General features: G+C 39.3%; 1 protein-coding gene and 1 long non-coding RNA gene across 3 annotated transcripts in view; both read left to right on the top strand.

Annotated features, from left to right (window-relative positions):
- Positions 1 to 459: 459 nt before the first annotated feature.
- Positions 460 to 3,121, top strand: LOC103676648. Its single transcript, XR_572180.2, has 2 exons — positions 460 to 939; positions 2,047 to 3,121. It is a non-coding gene; the product is annotated as an uncharacterized LOC103676648 (long non-coding RNA).
- Positions 3,122 to 5,439: 2,318 nt separating this feature from the next.
- AHCYL2 (adenosylhomocysteinase like 2) overlaps positions 5,440 to 21,802 on the top strand; it is a 158,388-nt gene continuing 142,025 nt past the window's right edge. For both annotated transcript variants that reach the window (XM_040644016.1, XM_040644015.1), the window contains exon 1: positions 5,440 to 5,873. In XM_040644016.1, coding sequence (XP_040499950.1) covers positions 5,511 to 5,873 — 363 coding nt within the window. In that variant the 5' untranslated portion in view covers positions 5,440 to 5,510. The remainder of the gene's footprint in view (positions 5,874 to 21,802) is intronic.

Here is a 21,802-nt window from a genome sequence, read left to right as displayed (position 1 = left end):
CAGTTTAGGCATCCATCCATCTTCCTAGGTGGGGAGGCCTGCCTCTGTTGGTCCCAACTTCCTTTAAGTGGTCTGGCCACTGCCCCAACCCTTCCTCTGCCTGCTGGAGTTCCATTTTTTTTTTCACCTAAGAAATTGAAAAGATATAGAAAAGCACAAAGAACAACCTAATAAACACCCATATTCCCACTACTCAGAATTAACTCCTTTTTAAAAAATTATTTTACCATATTTGCTTCCAGCTTATTATTATTATTTTTTAAAGAAATAAAGTATAACAGATTTAGCTAACGTCCCCTGTGACCAACATCCCCGGTCCATTTTTCCTCCCAATTTCCCTCTCTTTGACAGAAAAACAACTCTTTGAGGTCCGTGGGTTGCCTTCCAGTCCATTATTGTGCTTTCAAATATGCATATGCAGCTAGGTATCCATAAACTGTTTATGTATCGCTTTTGCCTGCTTTTAAACTTTTTCTTTGCATCTTTTCAACTTCTTTTGAGCTGCATGTGATACAGTGTGAAAAGTCAAATTGTTCTACGGGTCTTGTTTAACACAGCTGTCTTGAGACCTGACTCCACCAGATACCCCATCATTTCCTGTTCTTGGGAGTCAACCAATTTATTTTAGAAGATTTTTATATTTACTTCCATATGTCTGAACAACATGATAATGCTACCTCTTGAATGTTCATTTGAGGCGTTATCATTTGACTTTTTGATACAGAGTATCAGGATTTAGTGGTATTTCAATCTTTGCCTACAGGAAAAACAGAGCGGCAGGGGGAGGAGCCAATAGTAACAGCTTCCAAAGCTGGAAAGCAAATGATGAGTGGTAATTTGGCAGATTTGAAAAAGCAAAGTCTTAGCCAGCAGGAGGGAAAACTTATATTGCAACATGCCCAGAAGACTTTGAATTGGAGGCAGCGGGTACTTCAGAAGGTAAAAATGAAAACAGGACAACTGCTCCCTGATCTCCTATCTAATTCTGAGCAGTCAGATGACTGCCGTTCTCACACCTGGCTTTCTGTCCATTCATTCTCTAGGGAAGGTAAACAGAGTAGGTATTTGAAAGAATTATCTTCTAGCTTCCAGAATTAATTTTAACAAGTTCAACATCTTTGACTCTTGAGCTTTTGTAAAATTTTGATTCCTTGACCCACTCCAGACATTTAAAGGATTATCTCTTTGTCCCTAGAATTTTGAAGTTTTATGATGATGTATATTAATGTAGGTCTATTTTCATCTGTTGGGCTGGGTACCTAATGACCCCTTTCATTGAGGAAATTCTCATCTTTCAGTTTTGGGAAATTTAAAAAATTATTTCTTTGATTCACATCCCCCTCCACACACACACACATCTCATTTACTTTGTCACCTCATTTTAGCACTCTTATTATTCAGATGTTGGACTTCTTGGACTGGTCTTCTAATTCATTTAATTTGTTTGTTTTTGAGTAATCTGTACACTCAACGTGAGGCTCGAACTCATGACCCCGAGATCAAAAGTCGCACACTCTTCTGATTGAGTCAGACAGGAGCCTCTTCTTCTTCTTCTTCTTCTTCTTCTTCTTCTTCTTCTTCTTCTTTTTAATTTAAAGAAAAAACTTATTGAAGATCTGAAAAACAATTCCTAAAAGACCAACTTTTCCAGAAAACTGTAGCTACACAATGCATTCCATCTATCATGTTAAAACATGCATTAGGCACAAATTTAAAAACCATGAAACAAGCCACCATTCTTCAACAATCAGAGCAAAAAGAAAATGTAATTTTCCCGGTTTTAATTTCTTTCTCTTTTTATTTATTGAGTTTAAAAAAAAGTCTGCTCCATGCTTTCATTTTAAAAGTCTCATGTTTGTTTTCTCAATGTTCACTTCTTAAAATAGCATGTTCTTTCAGAAATACAGTATCTTAAGTCTCTGAGGATATTCATGATTTTTTTTTTTTTTGGTCTTGATTTTTTTTCTTGATGCATAGTCTCTGTTTCCTTTAAGTCATTTATTTATTTCTCCTTGCTTATGTTGGTCTCTGTCTTTTGTATTAAAGGTTTTCTTCATATATCTGAGGACTGTCTATCTGCTCGTACTTAAGAATGTGACACTAAATGGTTCTCTGGAAACTCTGAAAATGGGTATGGTCTTCATCAAGAGTGATCTGGCTGGCCCATTTCCTTGGGGGAACTCTCAATGTTGATTATCTTCAAGTTTTCTCTCTTGGGTTGGTCAGATACCTCAGAAGTTCTTCCAATTTCCCACATGGCACATACATTCTTGCTTGCCAGGGTGTAGCAGCTGAATAGAACAAGTAGGGAAGAACTGTAGTCTAAATATTTCATAAACTGCTGGCCGTGGCTCCTCCAGTCACAAGGGCCAGACGACAGCTCATTCGGCAGTGAGTGGCCTGTGGCATTTGCTTGTAATTGCGATGAGTTTGTCCCTCAATCCCAAACCTTTCCTGAATGGATTGACAAGAAAGGCAGCATGGTGAAACCGAAGTCTGGAATGGAATACAAAGGCTATCTGGTATCTGTAGATGGCTATCTGAACATGCAGCTTGCAAACACAGAAGAATTTTTGGTGGAGCATTGCCTGGACATCTTGGTGAAGTTTTAAGATCCTAACCCAGAGGAAGGAGAGTGCTATATAGAAACACAACAAGGCCCTCCATACCCAGTGGGAAGTCATGGACCACATGTACTCAGTGACTGCCCAATCCCATACTTCTTATTGGACAGATAATCTTGCAGTATAAAGATCTCTGACTTCTGGTCCTGAATCTGCTGCTAAATCTGAAGTACTCTAAGTAAATCATTTTAACCTCAATTATTAATCTCATTATTTTTACAATGTGAGGATTAGAGGACCCTTCCAATTCTACGTAATTCTCTGGGTTTGCTATCTCCATTGTTGAGTGAAAGCAGCAAGGCTCCTGGCTACTCTTTGTAAAAAGGAGAATACATACATAAATACATAGAATATTTCTAGAAGGTTGCAGATGAAACTTAACCGGTTGCATGCAGGGAGAGGAACTGAAGATGATTTACTTTTCACGAAATACTCTTGTATCTTTGGAACTTTGAAAAACAAACTAACAAATAAATATTTCACAAACTTGTGCTTAATCTCTTGTTTCCAGCTTGGTATTTCCATCTTCAACTGTGCCTGGTGTCCCTCAGTAACAAAGATGGCAGAAGCAGCAGGTGTGTAGGATGGAGTTGAGAATGGTTGAGGAGTGTGCCCTGATGTTTGGTCCTAACCAGCGGAGGGTGTCTGGATAAATAAAGGATGAATATCAGTTTCCTTCAGCATTCCAACTCCTTAGGTTTTGTAACCACATCCCACTGAGGAATTAATTCCTCCCTTCAGTAATCAATTCTAGTGGCAGTCCAGGTAGGCAGCTGCTGTCTATGAGCTCCGACACATGCCAGGTGGCTGTACCACAGGTCCCTTGTGTATTAGGGGGAAGAAAGAAATCAGTTATAGAGCTGCTAATCTCTGCTCCGACAGCTGGAGGATGAAGCTCTGGGCTGGTTCTTTATAACAGGAAGGAAATTCTGAAAGGCACAGTGTGAAAAGAAACCTTAAGAAGCCCTTGGGTCTGGTGGACTTGTGGGCTTTGTGGAAATGGCAATGCTCACATGTCTTCCAACACATAGTGTTAGGCATAAATTTGAAGACCAGGATACAAAAGACTCCATTCAGGGTAAAACAACTCCACAAATGAACAGATTTCCCAAGACAGCTGTAACAAAGAAGTAGGAGATCAAGGCAGATGATTTCTCCCTCTCCTTGCCAGGGAAAATTTAGTTACTCTAAAGACTAGATGTCCAGAGGTCTTCTGGGATTGTCAGAGCCATCAATTACTCTCTGAACAACCAAAACTGTAATATCCCCCTTGCCTCAGGATCCCTCAGTATAGAGAGGAAATAACCTAACCCATAATCTGTCACTCAATTGCATTTTAATGTATTTTTTCTTTTTCTTTTTTTAAAGAATTTATTTATGTATTTGAGAGAGAGAAAGAGAGAGTGAGAGAGAGCAAGCACGAGGGGGGTGGTAGGCACTGGAGAGGGAGAAGCAGACTCCCCACTGAGCAGGGAGCGTGACCCCAGGACCCTGGGATCATGACCTAAGCCGAAGGCAGATGCCTAACCAACTGATCCATCCAGGTCCCCCTAATGTATTTTTTCAAATATTATTTAAACAGTAAAATCTTATGGAATGTGAAATTTTGTATCCTGCTTTTTTAGCATATTATCATAAGCATTTATTTCTCTTCATGATTAAAAAAAGTTCTTGGCAAACTAAATTTTAAAGGCTATAACCATTCCCCTATTGCTGGACATTAATTTCAAAACCTTTTTGTTACTAAAAATAAAACCATTATACGTCTTTGTGTTTACATCTTTTAAAATAAAACAAAAGTTTCATCTAAAAACCTACTTCGGCATCAATAAACAGGCTAAAACCTCGAAAAAAACATAAAACTACAAAGTAAAAAGTCACCTCAAATCCCATCACTTAAGGAAATTACTGCTCATATTTTAGTTAATACGCCTCTCTGTTTATGTATTTATCCGAATTTCATATTATTTCTCTGGTAGAATTAATGGGTCAGATTTGGCCTTCCTTAAGGTTACGTTTTACTCCTTAGTTTTGAAATTTCGACCTAGTGATACCTAACTTCTTTTTTAGACTGATTTTAAACTTCCAAACTCAAAACGTGACAGGATTTGCCACAGCAGGTAAGGTCCTATTTTTATTCCTTCTACGAACTTAGCCATTAAAATTCGGAAAGCTGCGTGGGGGTCCAGACTTCACAGAAAGGAAAAAACCAAGCCACTTTAAGCCTTAGGCCGGCACTCGCCCCACGTGACGTCTCCGCTTTTCCTTTAAATGTCTGGCCACGTGATCACAGACGCGCACAGACGGAGGAAATTCATGCTGTCAGGGTGGGGAGTCGTTCCTCCCCCACCTTTCCCACCCTAGGGTTCCTGGCTTTCCCTTCCCGGAAGCCGCAACTCCTCAGGAGACTTTCTTCCTCATCGTCTACATCGTGTCGTCTAATCTCATTCCTTTCCTTTCCGTTAGTCGCGGGTGCTAGAGCTCCATCTCTCTTACAGAATCCCACTAACCAGAGGCAGGGCGACTGGGACTACGACTCCCAGGAGACGTCGCGGGCCCCGCCCCCAGTGGCTCGCAGTGTAGGTCGGGGGCTGAGGTCCCATGGTCTTCTGGCCGCGTGCTGCCCGGAGCAAGCGCACTACAGGTTCCGTGGCGCCTCGCGCGCGAGCCGAGCCGGGCCAGGCCGGGGCGGGGCCGGGCGGGGTGGGGCGGGAGAGGCCGGGGCTGGCTGGCGGGCGGGCGGGCGGGCGGAGGAAGGGGGTGGGAGCGGAGGCGATGGAGGGGAGGAGTGGGGGAATGGGGGAGGGAAGGGGAAGGGAGGCGGGAGGCGGGGCCGAGCTGGAGCCGGAGCAGGAGTCTGAGCCGGCGGTTGCAGTGGAGACGGTGATGTCGGTGCAGGTCGTAACAGCAGCGGCTGCCGCGAAGGTGCCTGAGGTGGAGCTGAAGGACCTGAGCCCCTCCGAGGCGGAGCCGCAACTGGGACTGACCACCACGACTGTGAGCGCTATGGCTCCCCCGGCAGGCGGCGGGGACCCTGAGGCTCCAGCTCCCGCCGCGGAGCGGCCGCCGGCCCCTGGCCCGGGCTCGGGGCCCGCCGCAGCTCTCAGCCCTGCCGCCGGGAAAGTGCCTCAGGCGTCGGCCATGAAGCGGAGCGACCCTCATCACCAGCACCAGCGGCACCGCGACGGCGGCGAGGCCCTGGTTAGCCCCGACGGCACCGTCACCGAGGCGCCGCGCACAGTCAAGAAGGTATTGGGGCCGGGCTAGCCTCTCGCGGAGAGAGGGAGGCGGGAGGGGGAACCGCAGATCCTCGCGGCATGGCAGCACCACCCTCCACGCCCTCTCTTCCGATCGTCTAGCGGGAGAGCCGCTTACCTCCAGATCCACTCTCTCAGAGGTGCCCCCACCTGCCCCCAGTGCTGGGGAGCGAAGACTCCAGGTGGCACGGCCGTACTTCGCTGTGAATAACATGGAGGTAGCGCTCCCCGCTACTACTTGGAATAGGCAGGGGAGGAGAGGCACCCAATACTACCCTTCGCCTCCGCAGCCAGCACACTCCCAGGTGTTATATTCCAGACTATTCAGGGAGAAGACCCCGGTGGTATAGAAAAACCATACAGCTTCTGAGAGTTCACCCAACAATAAGGGTGGAAATATCTTTTCTATTTGGAGAACGAGTAAGCAGTAGTTAACCTCGCATTGAAATCCTCAGTCGTCTGCTTTCTGTACAGATGATGACTTTCTGCCTTTCTGCGGCCAACCGCTTCCATAGAGCAGTACTGATGCTGTGCCCTTCGTTCTAGCTACTGCGGTATCCTTGCATCTTCTCTGAATGTAGGAAGGGTAATAATGGAAAGAGTCTCTTCACTCTTCTATCTTCAGAGGTTGGTTCCCTCTCCTTAGTAGTCGGCCACCAGGATGATTAGGCTGTGTGTGAAGAGAATGATTGTTTCATCTGTTCCTTCATTATGATCTGGAAGTGTTAGGAAGAAATGCTTCTACTTTGGGGAAAGGCAGTCATTGAGAGGCTGTCTCATTCGTCAGCTTCTTTCAGACATAGTTTTGAAGAGCCAGTAGTCTCAGAACACCAAGAAGTGAGCCTAGATGTGTGATACTCCAGTATTACCCTTACAGTGGCCATCCGTGGTGTGTCTCTCCTCTCTAAAGCTAAATCAGCACAGGAAAAAAGGGGCAGATGTTGGAAAAGACAGAGATATGGATCATATAAAAAGGGATTTATGGCTCTAATTTCCAAGGTATAATATGAATACAGTGATTTATAGGTTTTTTGTTAAAATTGTTGTGAATGATTTTTAATTGCTTTGTCAGAACAGCAGTAAAGTGATGTGAAGTCTCCAGTGGTTTCACTGTGTAAGACCCGGCTGAATTGGAACTCTGGATCCAGCCTAACTTTTGTTGTTATAGTCTCACGATTAAGGTGTAAAGCAAATAACCATTTCATTCTAATTCCTTAGATACAGGTGATAGATGATGTCAGGCGCAAGACTGAAGGAATTTGTTTAATTGTGCTTTAGGACAGGGTCTGTGCCATTTGCAGTATGAAACTCCTCTGAGAGGAATTATAGGAGGCAGCATAGGTCCTAGGGCTGATAGTACCTAGATACACGTCCTGAAATCTGAAACATTTCTAACTGAAATGTTTCTGAAAAAAATCTTTTTCCTGTGGTTAGGGATCTTTTTGTGTAACATCTGTAATTTGATTAGCTCTCTTGAGGGTCATAGTGTTTAACAAATTACTTTTAGGGCATGGGATTTATAGTCAGGCAGACCTGGGTTTCAATACTAGTATCCTCACTAACTAGCTTTTGGGTAATTTCTAAATTCTCTGAATCTTAGTTTCCGCTTGTATAAAATGAGGATATTAATATGATTGAGGATTAGAAATATTTGTAAAGGGCTTTAGCATTGAAGTTGGCACGTATACTAGGGGCTTAAGAGATGATAGCTATTATTATTAAGGATGATTTTATTTTATTCATCCTCCCATCATGATTTAAGTGCATGCCCCTGTGACCTCCCCTTAAAAGTATGGCCCGTTCAATAGATTCTACATAAAGAAGTTAAAAAATCACGGGCTAGCATATTAGTCTGTTTTTCTTAAATCTAGATGTGCTTCTTGACTGTTTTCCTTGTCAAGAACCACCTTCTTCCTGTTTTTCCAGCATCAAAATGTAGGTTCCATGATTCTAGATTTACTCAGCAGCCTCAAGGCTATGGAAGACAGGGCTGAGCTTGCCTTACAATGTTAATTGCAACCAGAAAACAACTTTTGCTGGAAGTTAAGCCGTTGAAGCTCTGGGCAAGGATACAGCTGTATGACACAACTAAAGGCATTGCTGAGCTCAGTTTTGGGGACAGAATCTTTAACTTTCTTGGTATTGAATTGACTAAACTGAATAAGTACAGGAGATGGTCCTTCTTTCCCCAGGTTGAAAGTCACCTCACTAAGGGACTGCAGTGTGACATTTTGATTTGTTGAGTCTTTCTTGATTCTTTGATTGTTTATTTAAATAATCATTATGACCTCGATGCCCTTCTGCTTTTACTGTAGGGAGGGACTGGGAGTACTAGGGCTTGAAATCGCTGCCTTTGTCTTTGGCTGTGTAATTGGTGACTACTGCTTTTATTTTGTAACTGTCACATACAAGCTTATTTATCCGAAGTCACATTTTTTGTTGATGGTTTCCCTTACAGTATTCATGTATTTGTCATCAGTTTTCTTAGCTCTGTTACTCTGCTTAGCCACACAAGGGAAATAAACTTTTTAGAAGAGCCAGAATTCCCAAGCGCAGTAGTTAATAAGAATGAACGTACGGTATGCAGGTTACTTAGTCACATCTTATCTTTGGCTCCTACTTCTGTCGTGTAACTTGTGGTGCTGTGGGGATCAGATCTTGTCATGGTGGCTGTCATAAATTTGTATTAATGTCTTTCTTCATAAGCTCATATCAAGTGAACCCAACCAAAAATCTCTGTAAGAAGTGATTTGTGAAATAGAAAATAAATTCCAAGTGAATGCAGTAGTAATAGTTGAGAGGATTTCTTTCCTGTGTTCTTAAAAATGGGATGGTAAGAGTGTTGTAGCGCAGCAGGGAAATCAAGGCAGGAGAGGATTTATTTCAGGAAAGTTAAAACTTTCTGACAGTAAGGTTGCAATCCCAAGAACTGCAGCTCGTTTGTGCTTACATCAGTATTGGTAATGACCATGTTCAAGCAGTCTTTTTTTTTTTTTTTTTTTTTTTTTTGGCAAATGTATCCACTTTACACTGGATTTGTTTCTGTCAGCAGAGAATGAGTTGAGCCATGTTAGTTCTTTCTTGCCCCGAATTCTTTAAGCTCTTGATTTGGTTAATTATAGATTACTAAAATAGAACCTTTTGGTTATAGGCATGGGAATGTGGGAACAGTATGACTGCTTTTGCCAGTTAGGAAAGTACAGCCTTACAGAATGTTCAGTAAGACAGTTGGCAGATTGATCTTTACCATTCATTGGTCTTTTCTCTTCCAGGAATTATTCTATCCGTATTTTTCTAATATTGACAACAACACATTGAGATGTAGGTGGCATTATCTCCATTTTACAGATAAAGAAATGAGGTCCTGAGAGATAAAGTACCTTGCCCAAGGTTACATATCTAGCAAGTTGCAGAGGTAGGACTCAAATCTGTTTTAAACCTTTACCTATTTCCAAAGCCCGTGTCCTCTTTGTTATACCACACTGATTCTTTCTAAAATTTTAGATGCTGGATTCTGGTCTTTTCCCAGAAGTCTTTTAGAATACTTAGTGAACTCTAAGTTATGCCTGTCTAAGTTATGCCTCCTTACTTTGGTTTTGAAGCAACCTAAACCTTAGGTCAGACTACCAAAGTAAGGAGGGTCTGAGTCAGGGTTCTAGGAATAGGACAGGGGGAAAAAAAAGTACAAATGTAGAACCTCAAAAAATTGTAAAATTATAACGAAGAAGAGTATCTTATATATAAAAAAGTGTTCTAAGATCAATGATGCATTTTCACATTAATAATTTACTGACCATCTGATAAATTCATCCTTATTTTTTAAAAATGTGTCCTTATTTTTAAAGTTATAAATAAATCTGAAGGACCTAAGAATATGCTTTTCCTTTTGTCCAGGGAACAGTTTTTTTTCCTGTTCTTTAAGTCCCACTTTCTTTATGAATGAGTCTCTAATCAAGCCTTTTAAAAATTAGGAGAAGCACACTGTTGTGTATTCCAGCTACATACCAGGCACTGTATTAGAGCCTTGTGTACACTATTTTACTTAATCCTTGTTAAGAGCTCTTGGACATAGGTAGTGTTATCTTTGTTTTATTGAGAAAACAGACTTGAAGAAATTAAGGAATTTGTCTTAAGGTTACACATTTAGTAATGTGATGGAGCTAACAGAACTCTAATCTGGTTAACTCCAAAGCCCAGACTGTCTTGCTTTTCAGTTGAAGTTTCATTTCTGTGTTCCAAAGCTCAGATTGAACTTTTAAAATCTTAGTTAGTTTGTATATTTTTTGTGGATGATTTTGTTATTTCCTTAACAGGCAATTTCTTTTTATTTACCGAGCTTGTTTAATGGTCTTACCATATACTTGAACATTTATGAGTTTTCTGAGAAAGTAGCCCATGTTTTGTATTAGTATAATTTGTGAATTCTGTTCTCCTTGGGCCTGGGAAAGATTGAATGAACATTAGGAGGTGTTTGGGAGGTTGCTCAGAGCTGAAGTTGCAGTTGTGTATTTGATGTCTTGTGCAGTTAATTGAAGAAATGGGTAATTGGTGAAGAAGGGAGAGTGAGTTTCTTTATTACAGCAAGTGTTTCTCTATCCCGTAATGAAAGGGGGAAAAAAGATTTGTTGAAAATTTTATTCAGGCTCCTTGTCGAGTTGAGTTTATAAAGAATGTGCAGTTTCTCTCATGGTAGCCTTTGTTTAAATAATTGAGAGAGAAGTACAACTGAGGTGGATGAGAGAACAATTCTGACAGTTGCCCCGATCCATCACCCTGCCATCGTGTTCAGGTGGTATGCACAATTAGAGGAGCTGAAATTCCATTTACCCAATAAAAGGTTAAGTAAGCTTGATCAGGTTTCTATGGAATTTGTAGGAGCTTTTTATAGACTGAATGACCTGTAGCCTGAGAGAGCAGAGCAGAGGAAGGTAGTTTGAAATTTCTTCTGTTATAGTTCTGAGTCTAAAACTGTTTTGATTAAATCAAATAACTTAAGACATGATATATATGATTTTTAGTCCCCGCTTCCCCAACTATATCCTGCAACAATTCAGTTAGCCATTTTCCTTCTTGGACACTGGATACTTGGACAGCAATAATAGCTAGTGATTTCCTATTCTTTTCTTTAAAGTTCTATCAGTAGAAATATATTGGTTTGGGGCACCTGGTTTTTCTAAGCTCAGAACCTGTATTAAGGAAGGGTACAGAAGTTCTAGAGCTGGTTGACTATTAATCAAGCTTTTCCTTAGAGCCTTTCTGAATACCGCAAAGCTGTCATTGAGAGTTAAGTAACCTGAGGCTAACACTGACTTCATCTTTCCCATAAACTTATCTGCTGCAGTGCTCCGTGTGAACCCTTTTGATCACTCTAACAGCTTTGGTACTGTTGGCTACCTTTTCTTGGAAACTCTTCTCTTGGCTTCAGTTATGACTCTTCACCTATGGCTGCCATTTACTGAACACTTACTCTCTGCCAGACAGCTATCTCATCTCATTTAATCCTCATAACAACTTTATCAGATGAATATTATTCTCTTTATTTTACAGATGAGAAAATATAGGCTCAAAGAGGATAATTAACTTGCTCAAGGCTTTGCCAATCTGTGATGCCTTTGGGGTTAGTGAGATGAAACACTGCCCATAGCAACAGTGGGAGGCTTTGCCACACTGCCAACCCCCTCCTTCTCTGACCAAATTCCCGTGTGAAATCTGCTTAAGCTCCTGTACCTAGGCTGCTCTGAAGACCACTCTGCAACCTTTTGGATTTCAGAATCTGCACTCCTCAGAGAGAAGGCCTAAACCCCCATGCCTCACATCTCTGTTTACCTCATTTGCTATCTGACGTCCAGTTATCCATTATCTTCTAATACTCATTCCCTTACCACTCTCTCATCCTCTCCGCTGATCCAGTTCCCCCAGATCTTTTCACCATGTCCTCTTACAACTTGCCCCTCCATTGTCAGTAAATCCCCAAGTAGCATCAGCCTCTAGAAGTGAGATCAAGTTACAGGGGCAGCTTTGGGGGAGTTGTTAGTGTGGCACCTGGTATTCAGAACTATAATGGTGTAACCCAGGCCGCAGCATCTCCTGCTTAACATTAGCAATCACATCTTTGCCAGCCGGTGCTGGTTTTTTAGGTCTGTGGCCCTGAAGCAGGTTCTCCACCCTGAGCGCTGAACTGTGGAGCTGAGAGTTGCTAGAGAAAATCAGAAAACCAGGCAGAATGATGTCACTGAATTCGTAATTGTCAACCTCATGTGCATAATCAACATTGCCTAACAATATTATACATTTCTCTAGTAAGTTTACTTTCCTACCCACTGCAAATGACTGTTTCATACGGTCTCTATTTCTAATCTCTCACGTGTTCTTTTTAAGCCAGTGATATGCCTTATACTTTAGTATAAAAACAGAAGTCACCAAAAGGGAATTCCTTTTTGGATTCGCTATACCTCCCAAATCGACAAACCTACCTGCATCTGGGGCTCATCTTTTTCTCCTTCCCACCTGTTAGGTAGAGGACGCATCCTTCATTCTGTCAGAGACCTGTCTCTCTCCAAGTGCTCTAATCACATTTCCTGTCTTCTTAAAGAACTTCTTCCTTTGATTATTTCCTCTTTCTACTAAAGCCGTTCCTATAGTATTCTAACTTGACTTAGTTTCTCCCATTTTGAAAACGCTATCCTCTATACCCCCATATCTCCTCTCTGCTTCTATCCTATCTTTCTGCTCCCTTTCACAGCTAAGCTTATTAAAGGAGTGTTCAACACACACTATGTACATTTTTTTCTTTCCACAAACTCTTTAACCCACTCCCACCTTACTGCTCTGACCAGAGCAAAATCCTCTTGCTAACGTTGCTAATGTCTCGTCAGATTGGGAAACATGGTAGTCTGCTTTTTCAGCCCTCATCAAGACCTTGGTAGCATTTGACACCAACTTCTTACCAAACACTTTCCTCTCTTGCTTCCATGACACTGCTCTTTATTAGTTTTCCTCTTATTTCTCTGGCTGGTCCTTCTCAGTCTCCTTTGTTGGCTCTTTCTCCTTGATTCTGAGCTGTCTGCTCTTTCCTTTGTGTTTTCTCCCTAAGTCATCCACACATTTCCTATGCCTTTAAGTGTCATCTTCATCCCAACAACTCCCCAGATTATTTCCTTAGCCAAGGCCCCTCTTCCAAATGCCAACCTTGTGTGTGCCCAACTGCCTAGTTGCAGTTGGACTTCAAAATGAACATGCCCAAAATGGATATTTTTGTCCTTTTGTCTAATCCCCGAAATATATTCTTGTTTTCTTCATATCATTTAAATGGTGTTCACATTATTTTTTCTTTCCTTTAAAAAATTGTTTTTAATTGCACAAGTAATGCCTAAATATTTTCTTATAAAATAATTCAGTTTAATAAAGCAGAACTCCTTCCTTTGTCCTCAGCCAGTCTCATTGCCCTCTCCACAGGTGACTTCTGCTATCTATCAGTTTATCTTTCTTGACTTTTTTTTTTGACTTTACATTCATATTTGCCCATAGAGAAATTTGTAGTTTTATAATGACTTTTACATAAATAAAAGCATACTATATATTCGCAGGTTGTTTTTTTTTTCACTTGGAGCTCTTTCCATATCAGTATATATATAGATCTATCTTAGTCTTTTTGACACTGAATTGATTTCCAAAGTCTGTACCATTGCTGTTCATTAAATCATTCTTCTGTTGATGCATATTTAACTTAATACTTTTTCCTTTATAGATAGTGCTGTAGTAACTACCTGTATGCATTTGTGTGTGTGTGTGTGTGTGTGTGTGTGTGCGCGCATGCATGTATAATTGTTTTTCTAGGGTAGATGCCTAAAAGCAGATTTCTGGAATTGAAAGATATCCACATTTTAAACTTAATGCATGTCATGTTGCCTTCACAACTGTAGTGCCATTTTACACATTAACTATAAACAAAACAACCCTTTCACCACACCTTTACAAACCACTGGATATTTTTATGTCTTTTATGGGGAGGTTGTTTACTGTTGTTTTTATTAACATTTTCCCTTCTTAACAGTATTTATTGAGTGACTACTATGTGCCAAATGCTAGGGATACAGCAGTGAACAAAATAGATGAAGATCTCTGCCCTCCTACTGACTGTGTTTTTCATGTCAGGTTGTGGGAATTCTTTACTATTCTGGATATTTTTTTATTTTATTTCTTACTGACTTGTGACTTTGTTTATGATTTTAAAAGTTTTTTTTTTTTTTTTTTTTTAAGATTCTATTTATTTATTTGACAGAGATAGAGACAGCCAGCGAGAGAGGGAACACAAGCAGGGGGAGTGGGAGAGGAAGAAGCAGGCTCATAGCGGAGAAGCCTGATGTGGGGCTCGATCCCATAACGCCGGGATCACTCCGTGAACCGAAGGCAGACAGACGCTTAACCACTGCGCCACCCAGGCACCCCTAAAAGTTTTTATGTAGTCAGATTAGGCAGTGTTTTCCTTCATGACTTAAGCATTTATGGCTGTGTTTATTACATCTTGGTCCTCAGTCCATCTGGAATGGACTGGAACTCATTTTAGCTCATAATGTAAGATAGGGACTATTTGTGATAGAAGAGAGCTTTATTTGTCCCCAAATGAAATTTAATATTTTACTTTTTCAGGTTTGTTTTCTGTTTCTTTTTCTTTAATTTGTCCTTCTCCACTGTTTTTATTTCTTAACTTTTAGCTGGACATATAGATGTAACTTTTGATTGAAGACTATTTAACTCAAGAATGACACTAAAAATTGCCATCCTGGTAGTACTAAGTGCTTATAATGGGTTATTCATAGAAGCACTTGCTAATTACTTATTGTTTATAAGCAAACATAATTATAAATGTTTATTATTGTTTAGTGGATCTAAATTTATGTTTTGATAGCAATTGGATCCTCAATGATATCTCAAATATACATCCTATTCTGCAGTGGTCTACAGAGGAACTTACCTTCTGCAGTTATGCTAAGTTGGAAAAATGTGTGGTCCTTTTTCAAAATGACACCTTATTTTTTATAAGGCATTGCCAGGAATTGAGTACATATAATGAGACTGTAGGAAGAAAAAATTTTGCCCTGATTCCATAATTGTGTGCATCTACATTTCATTTTTTTCCCCTTTCTTTTCTTGCTTCTACCTTTGAAAGTTGATATTACCTTCTCTAGGTTGAAAAAAGACTTCTTTTCCTAGCAGGTAAATAAGGTGTCTTCTTCAATAGAATTATTGGATTAAGCTTGACTAAGTCTAGTCTTGGGTGACTCTGCTTTGGGAGACAAATGGAATAGGAATTTTTACTACATTCTTATCTATTGTTTCTATAAGGGAGAAAAGATGATGGGTCTAATGCTATTGCCTTTTTAGAGCCTTTGCTGGACTGTATTATAGAAATAGGGAAGCAACTTTACTATTTCCGGATAATCTCCTCTAATAATCTTCTCTAATGATCTCCCCTAATGTATTGTGAACTTCTTTTGTGCAAAAACCATTTATGTACTGTGTGCTAAACACTGCTAAGTGATGGACTATTAAATCAGCGAAATATCATTCTTGTTCTCAAGGAGAGGGTAGGGAATGCAGATATGAAAATAAATAAATACAATGTGGTTTGATATGAGCAATACTGGAAGCAGTAATTATTGCAGTTTGGAGAGGTCAGTACTGAAACTGAGGTGTATCACCTTAGGAAGAGTTGCCTACTCAAGAGGTTTCACAGGGTAGCAGAACCTTTATGAAATTTCTATGTTCCAACTTTACAAGTTCTGAAATTCACATTTTTAGTACACTTAGAGGTCATTCACCTCTTAGAGCTGGCTCATTCAAACCAACTCACAGGAGTCTTGTATACAAAACAAAATGGTAACTTCTAACTTATGGTCAGATGTAGAACACTCAAGCTGAACTGAAATTCATGTCAGTCCGAGGATACTGTGGAAAATCTACGTGGGAAGTATAGTTAGGGGCAGTTTATTCAGTTTGGAATCCTTTAGATCCTTGCTACTCAAACTGGTCTGTGACCAGAAGCATTGGCATCTCCTGGGAGCTTGTTAGGAATCTCAGGCAACTCTGGTTCTGTACTAATGTATACTCACCAGAACCTTAGTTTTTTATTCATTGTTGAGTAATACTGGCTTAGCAGTTGGTCTTATTCATGCTTCTCTTATGAAACCTTACTGTAGAGAGGGAAGAAAATCATTTCAGGTTTTTTTGGAAGGGTAGAAATGTGTACTAAGGCTTATTAAAATACTCGTAATATTTGATAGAGATACAGAACCACAGACAGGCACGGATACACAAAGATAGACAGACGTACACAGATCTTTCACATAAAACAACCCTTCAAAACCCTCTACCCAAACCCTTCAAACACATAGACCCATACCCACACCCATGGAGAGACCTCGTGCTTCTCTATAGAGAGTTCCCTACAGACCTACATAGACCTGCATAGAGAGCTATCCCAGACAGACCACATAAACTCTGGAGCCCACCCGCCAACAGAAATACACACACACATACACTGAACCCAATAAGTAATGCTAACAACTCAGATTTTCATAAGACTTGAGTAGTATTTTCCATATTTTTGAGGAGAAGGGACAAGTATACTCTTTAAGGTACTTTTAACTGAGCCAGAAAATGAAGCAAAAACAGACAGACTGCCATTGGGTCTACAGAACAGTGAATGTTACAAAGCCAGTTTTATTTGAATTCCTGTTTCTGGAACTGCTTGTTCCTGGGCATCATTTTCAGTTTGATGTACTCATCGTGCTTGGATGGAAAAGTCATTCTTCTCTTATTTTCTGTCAGGACTTGCATTCTAGATTGCTGGTTAAGCGGAGTTCCATGTTCATTTCCCCTTGGAACTAATGAAGACGCTCCTCGATGCTATCTGAGTCACATAAATCTGTCCAGGATTGGAAGATCCAGAAATACTGCACGGATGTGGAGGACTCATGCTAAGTCCTCTGAGGGTGTGTGGGACTGAAGAATGTAGGGCAGAGAGGGAAAATTATGTTAAAACTAGAAAGAGGTATAATTTTGGTCTTTTTACCTCTTGGGTCATTCATAGTATAGGTTTGCATTAAGCCTTGTGATGAAACTTAAGGACTACTCAAGGGAGTAATTTAGTTGTAAGTTAAAAGATTTTTAAAAAATGCTGATTTTGGCTGAGGATGGAACATTGATTGTTTGTTGATAAAGAGATCACTGGTATCAACAAAGCCAGATTTTTTAGTTCCTTGGGCAATATTTTGTGAGAAGTATCTTGTTAGGGAAAAGGAGACTCTGACACATGTAGCATTTTATGCGTAAATAGTTGAGTTTCTATCACACTAAGGGAGTTAGGCACCAGAGAGACGTTGCTAAAAGAGTTTTACAAATGTAGGATCCAAAAAGATAAATATTTTTCTCTTGCTGTCTGGTACATGTATATGTTTTCATTTGACCAAAAGCCTGTTAAAATTTTTTTCAAGCATATGGAAGAGTACTGAGAAAATTGTACACTCTGCCCAATTTAACAAATGTTGGCATTTTGTAAAATTTTCTGTAGAGACTTTTAAAGATATAAAACATTGTAGATAAAATTGAAGAGCCCTTTGTACCCCTTCTGTATTTATTACCTTTTGTCTTTTCTCTCTCTCCATCTCAGAGGTAACTGCTGTCCAAACTTTGCAGTTTATTATTCCCCTTCATGTTTTAACCTTTGCTATGTATTATCAATATCAATTGTATATTGATAAACAATATATAGCATTGTCTTGTGTGTTTATAAACCTAACATAAATGGTAGTATGAGAAGATACTATTCTGCAACCTACGGTTTTTCACTCTACTTTGAGTTTTAACCAGTCTGATACATGTAGATTTTCTAGTTGAGTCGTGTTAACTACTGTGTAGTGCTTCATTGTGTGGCTGTACCACAGTTTACCCACTCCCTATTAATGTTTCCTCTTTTTTTGAACTGGGGTGAGTATCTTTAAGTCATGTTTCTTCATCATGTATATGATAGTTTCTCTAGGGTATATTCCATAAGCAAAATTGCTTAAGGTATACCAACTTTACCAGATACTTCAAATTGCTTTCTAAAGTGGTTTTGTTAACACTTGTTTTCTGATTTCTTCATAATATGTGGTATTGTCAGATATTTAATTTTTGTCAGTCTGGTAGTTGTGAAACGGTATCTCTGTTTTAATTTGCATTTCCTTGGATATTAGTGAGACTGAGTATCTTTTAATGTTTGCAGTTCACTTGGATTTCCTTATTTATAAAATGTCTGGTGCCTGGGTGGCTCTGTTGGTTAAGCGTCTGCCTTCAGCTCTCGTCATGATCCTGGGGTCCTGGGATAGAGCCCCGCATCCCTGTGGGCCCAGCTCCCTGTTCAGCAGGGAGCCTGCTTCTCCCTCCCTCCCGCCCACCTCCCCACCCCCACTCATGCTCTCTCTTTCTCTCTTTCTCTCTCAAATAAATAAACAAAATCTTAAAAAAAAAAAGTCTATGTTCACGTCTTTTCCCATTTTTCTATTGGGATCTCATTGGTTTTCTTATTGATTTTTAATAGTTCTTTATAATTCATTTGTTCTAATCCTTTATCAGATATTTGTATTGCAAATACAATGTTGCAAATACTTTTTTTTTTTTTAAGATTTTATTTATTTATTTGACAGAGAGACAGAGAGAGGGAACACAAGTGGGGGGGGGTGTTGGGAGGGAGAAGCAGGCTTCCCGCTGAGCAGGGAGCCCGATGCGGGGCCAATCCTTGGACTCTGGGATCATGACCTGAGCCGAAGGCAGACGCTTAACGACTGAACCACCCACGCGCTCCTACTTATGATTTTTATACAGGTTAAAATATGTAATATAAAATTGATCTATTTTTTCCTCCATGTAGTTTGTCCTTTTTGTTTCTTATTTTAGAAACTTTTTCCCTGTCCTGATATGTAATACTACGTTATGTTACATCCTCTATATCATCTATTCTGTTTCTGGGTTCTATATTATGTTTCATTGCTCTCTTTGTTGATTTCTTTACCAATACCACACTTTTTTTTTTTTTAATTTCTAGAACTCTATAATAACTCAATATTTGCTTGGGTAAGTTTCTCCAAATGTATTTTTAAATTTTTACCAGCTTTATTGAGGTAAAATTTACATAGGATAAAATATACCCATTGTAAATTACAATTTAGTGACTGTTAATACTTTTGTAGAGTTTTTTTCACTATGGTAAAAAAATACATATAAAACATAAAATTTACCATTTTAAAGTATATAATTTAGCAGCATTAAGTATATTCACATTGTTGTGGAACTATCATCACCACTCATTTCTAGAATTTTTTTTATCTTCCTAAATTGAAACTTCATCATACCCATTAAACAAGAACTCTTCATTCCCCTCTCTCCCAGCCCCTAGCCACCACCATTCTACTTTGTCTCTATAAATTTGACTACTCTAGGTACCTCATACAATTGGAATTAGATAGTATTTGTTCTTTTATGTCTGGCTAATTTCACCTAGCCTAGTATCTTCAAAGTCCATCCAGGTTCTAGCATGTGTCGGGATTTCATTCTTTTTTAAGGTTGAATAATATTTCAGTGTATGTATTTACCGCATTTTTTTCTCCAGGCATCCATTGATGAACTTCTGGGTTATTTCTGCTCTGTCTGTTGTATATAATGCTATTATAAACATGAGTATACAAGGCAGACGCTTAACGACCGAGCCACCCAGGCGCCCCCTATTTCTCGTTTTTCTCATTTTCATGTGGGTCGTGTGTTATATGTATATATATATGAATGGGTCATGTGTTAAATATATATATATGTATATGTTTACATATACATATATATATATTTTTAAGTTTATTTTAAGTTTATTTAAGTAATTTCTACACCCAGCTTGGGTCTCGAACTCACAACCCCAAGATCGAGAGCAGCATGTTCTTCCTACTGAGTCAGACAGGCACCCCCATCATTTTATATATATATATATACTCCCTGAGCCAAAGACAGACGCTTAACAACTGCGCCACCCAGGCGCCCCCATTTTATATTTTTACTAGCAATGTACAAGCATTCTAATTTTTCTATATCTTCAACAACACTTGCTTATTTCTTTATTATAATAGCCATCCTAATGGGTATGAAATGGATAGAGTTTTAAAATCACACCACAATCTAGTTTGGGAACAGTTCTATTTCCCCCAGAAGGCCCCTTTGCCCATTTGCAATAAATCATTGCTCTCACTTTTTGCCCCAGGTATTCATTGGTTTGCTTTCTTTATACATTTGCCTTTTCTGGATGTTTCATATAAACGAATTATACAATATATGGTCTTTTGTATCTGGCTTTTTCACATAAGGTAATATTTTTGAGGTTCATTCATGTATCAGTAGTTTTTCCTTTTTATTGCCAAATGGCATTTCATTTTATAGATTTACAACATTTTATTTATCACTTTACTAGTTGATGGATTATTTTAGATTATTTCCAGCTTTTGGCTGTTTTGAATAATGCTGCCATGAACAGTCATGGATAAGTCTTTGTGTGGATGTATGTTTTAATTTCTCTTGGACAGATATCTAGAAGTGGAATTGATGGGTAATGTGTTAAGTTTAACTTTTTAAGAAAATGGCAAACTTTTCCAAATTGATCATATAATATTACATTATACTAGCAATATATGAGTATTTCAGTTTCTCTACATTCTTGCCAACACTTAGCATTGTTTTTTTTTTTTATTATTGTTAACAATTTTAGTGGTTATATGGTGCTCTATTATTATCGTTTTAGTTTGTATTTCTCCATGACTGGTGATGTTGAGCATCTTGTATTTATTAGCCATTTGTTTATCTTTGGTGAATTGTCTATTCAGATCATTTGTCCGTCTTTAAATTGGGCTGTTTTCTTCTTAAGTTGTAGGAATTCTTTCTATATGCTGAATACAAGCCCTTTTTCAGATAATATGATTTGCAAATATCTTCTCCTTGTCTGTGGCCTGTCTTTTCATTTTCCTAATGGTGTATTTTGAAGAGCTAATGGTTTTAATTTTGATAAAGTCTAATTTATTACTTTTTAAATAGATTGTGCTTTTGGTGTGAACTCAAGTTCACAAGAGTGCTCTCCTATATGTTCTTCTAGCAGTTTTATAGTTTCGGATTTTATATTTAGGTCTGTAATCCATTGTGAGTTGATTTTTTTGTCGGGGGTAAAATATGGACCTACTCTTTTTTCCTTTATATAGATATCCAGTTGGCCCAGCACCTTTTTTTGAAAAGACTGGCTTTTGCCTATTGAATTGGCTTGACACTATTTTTGACTATCATTTGTCTGTAGATGTGTGGGTGTGTTTCTGGACACTGTATTCTGTTTCAGTGGTCTGCTTGTTTATTTTGATGCAAATACTATGTACTCTCTTGATTACTGTAGCTTTAGAGTAAGTATTAGAATTCGATAATATGAATGCTCCTATTTTGTTGTTCTTTTTCAAAATGATTTTGACTATCTTAGTCCATTTAAATTTCCATACATATTTTAGGATAAGGTTGTCAATTTTTATTATTATTATTATTATTTTTAAGATTTTATTTATTTATTTGACAGAGAGAGACAGCCAGCGAGAGAGGGAACACAGGCGGGGGAGTGGGAGAGGAAGAAGCAGGCTCCCAGCGGAGGAGCCTGATGTGGGGCTCAATCCCAGGACTCTGGGATCACGCCCTGAGCTGAAGGCAGACGCTTAACGACTGAGCCACCCAGGCGCCCCAAGGTTGTCATTTTTTACAAAAAAATCTTGCCAAGGTTTTGATAAGGACTGTGTCAAATCTACAGGTCATTTTGGGGAGAATTCCATTTAACTCCTGTTTAGAGTTATAATCCATGATCATGGAACCAAAAATTTA

This window comes from Ursus maritimus, unplaced genomic scaffold, assembly GCF_017311325.1.
Source record: "Ursus maritimus isolate PB19 unplaced genomic scaffold, ASM1731132v1 scaffold_3, whole genome shotgun sequence".
In the NCBI taxonomy this organism is placed as follows: domain Eukaryota; kingdom Metazoa; phylum Chordata; class Mammalia; order Carnivora; family Ursidae; genus Ursus; species Ursus maritimus.
Note: the sequence above shows the minus strand (reverse complement) of the source record. Positions and strands in the feature narration are given on the sequence as shown.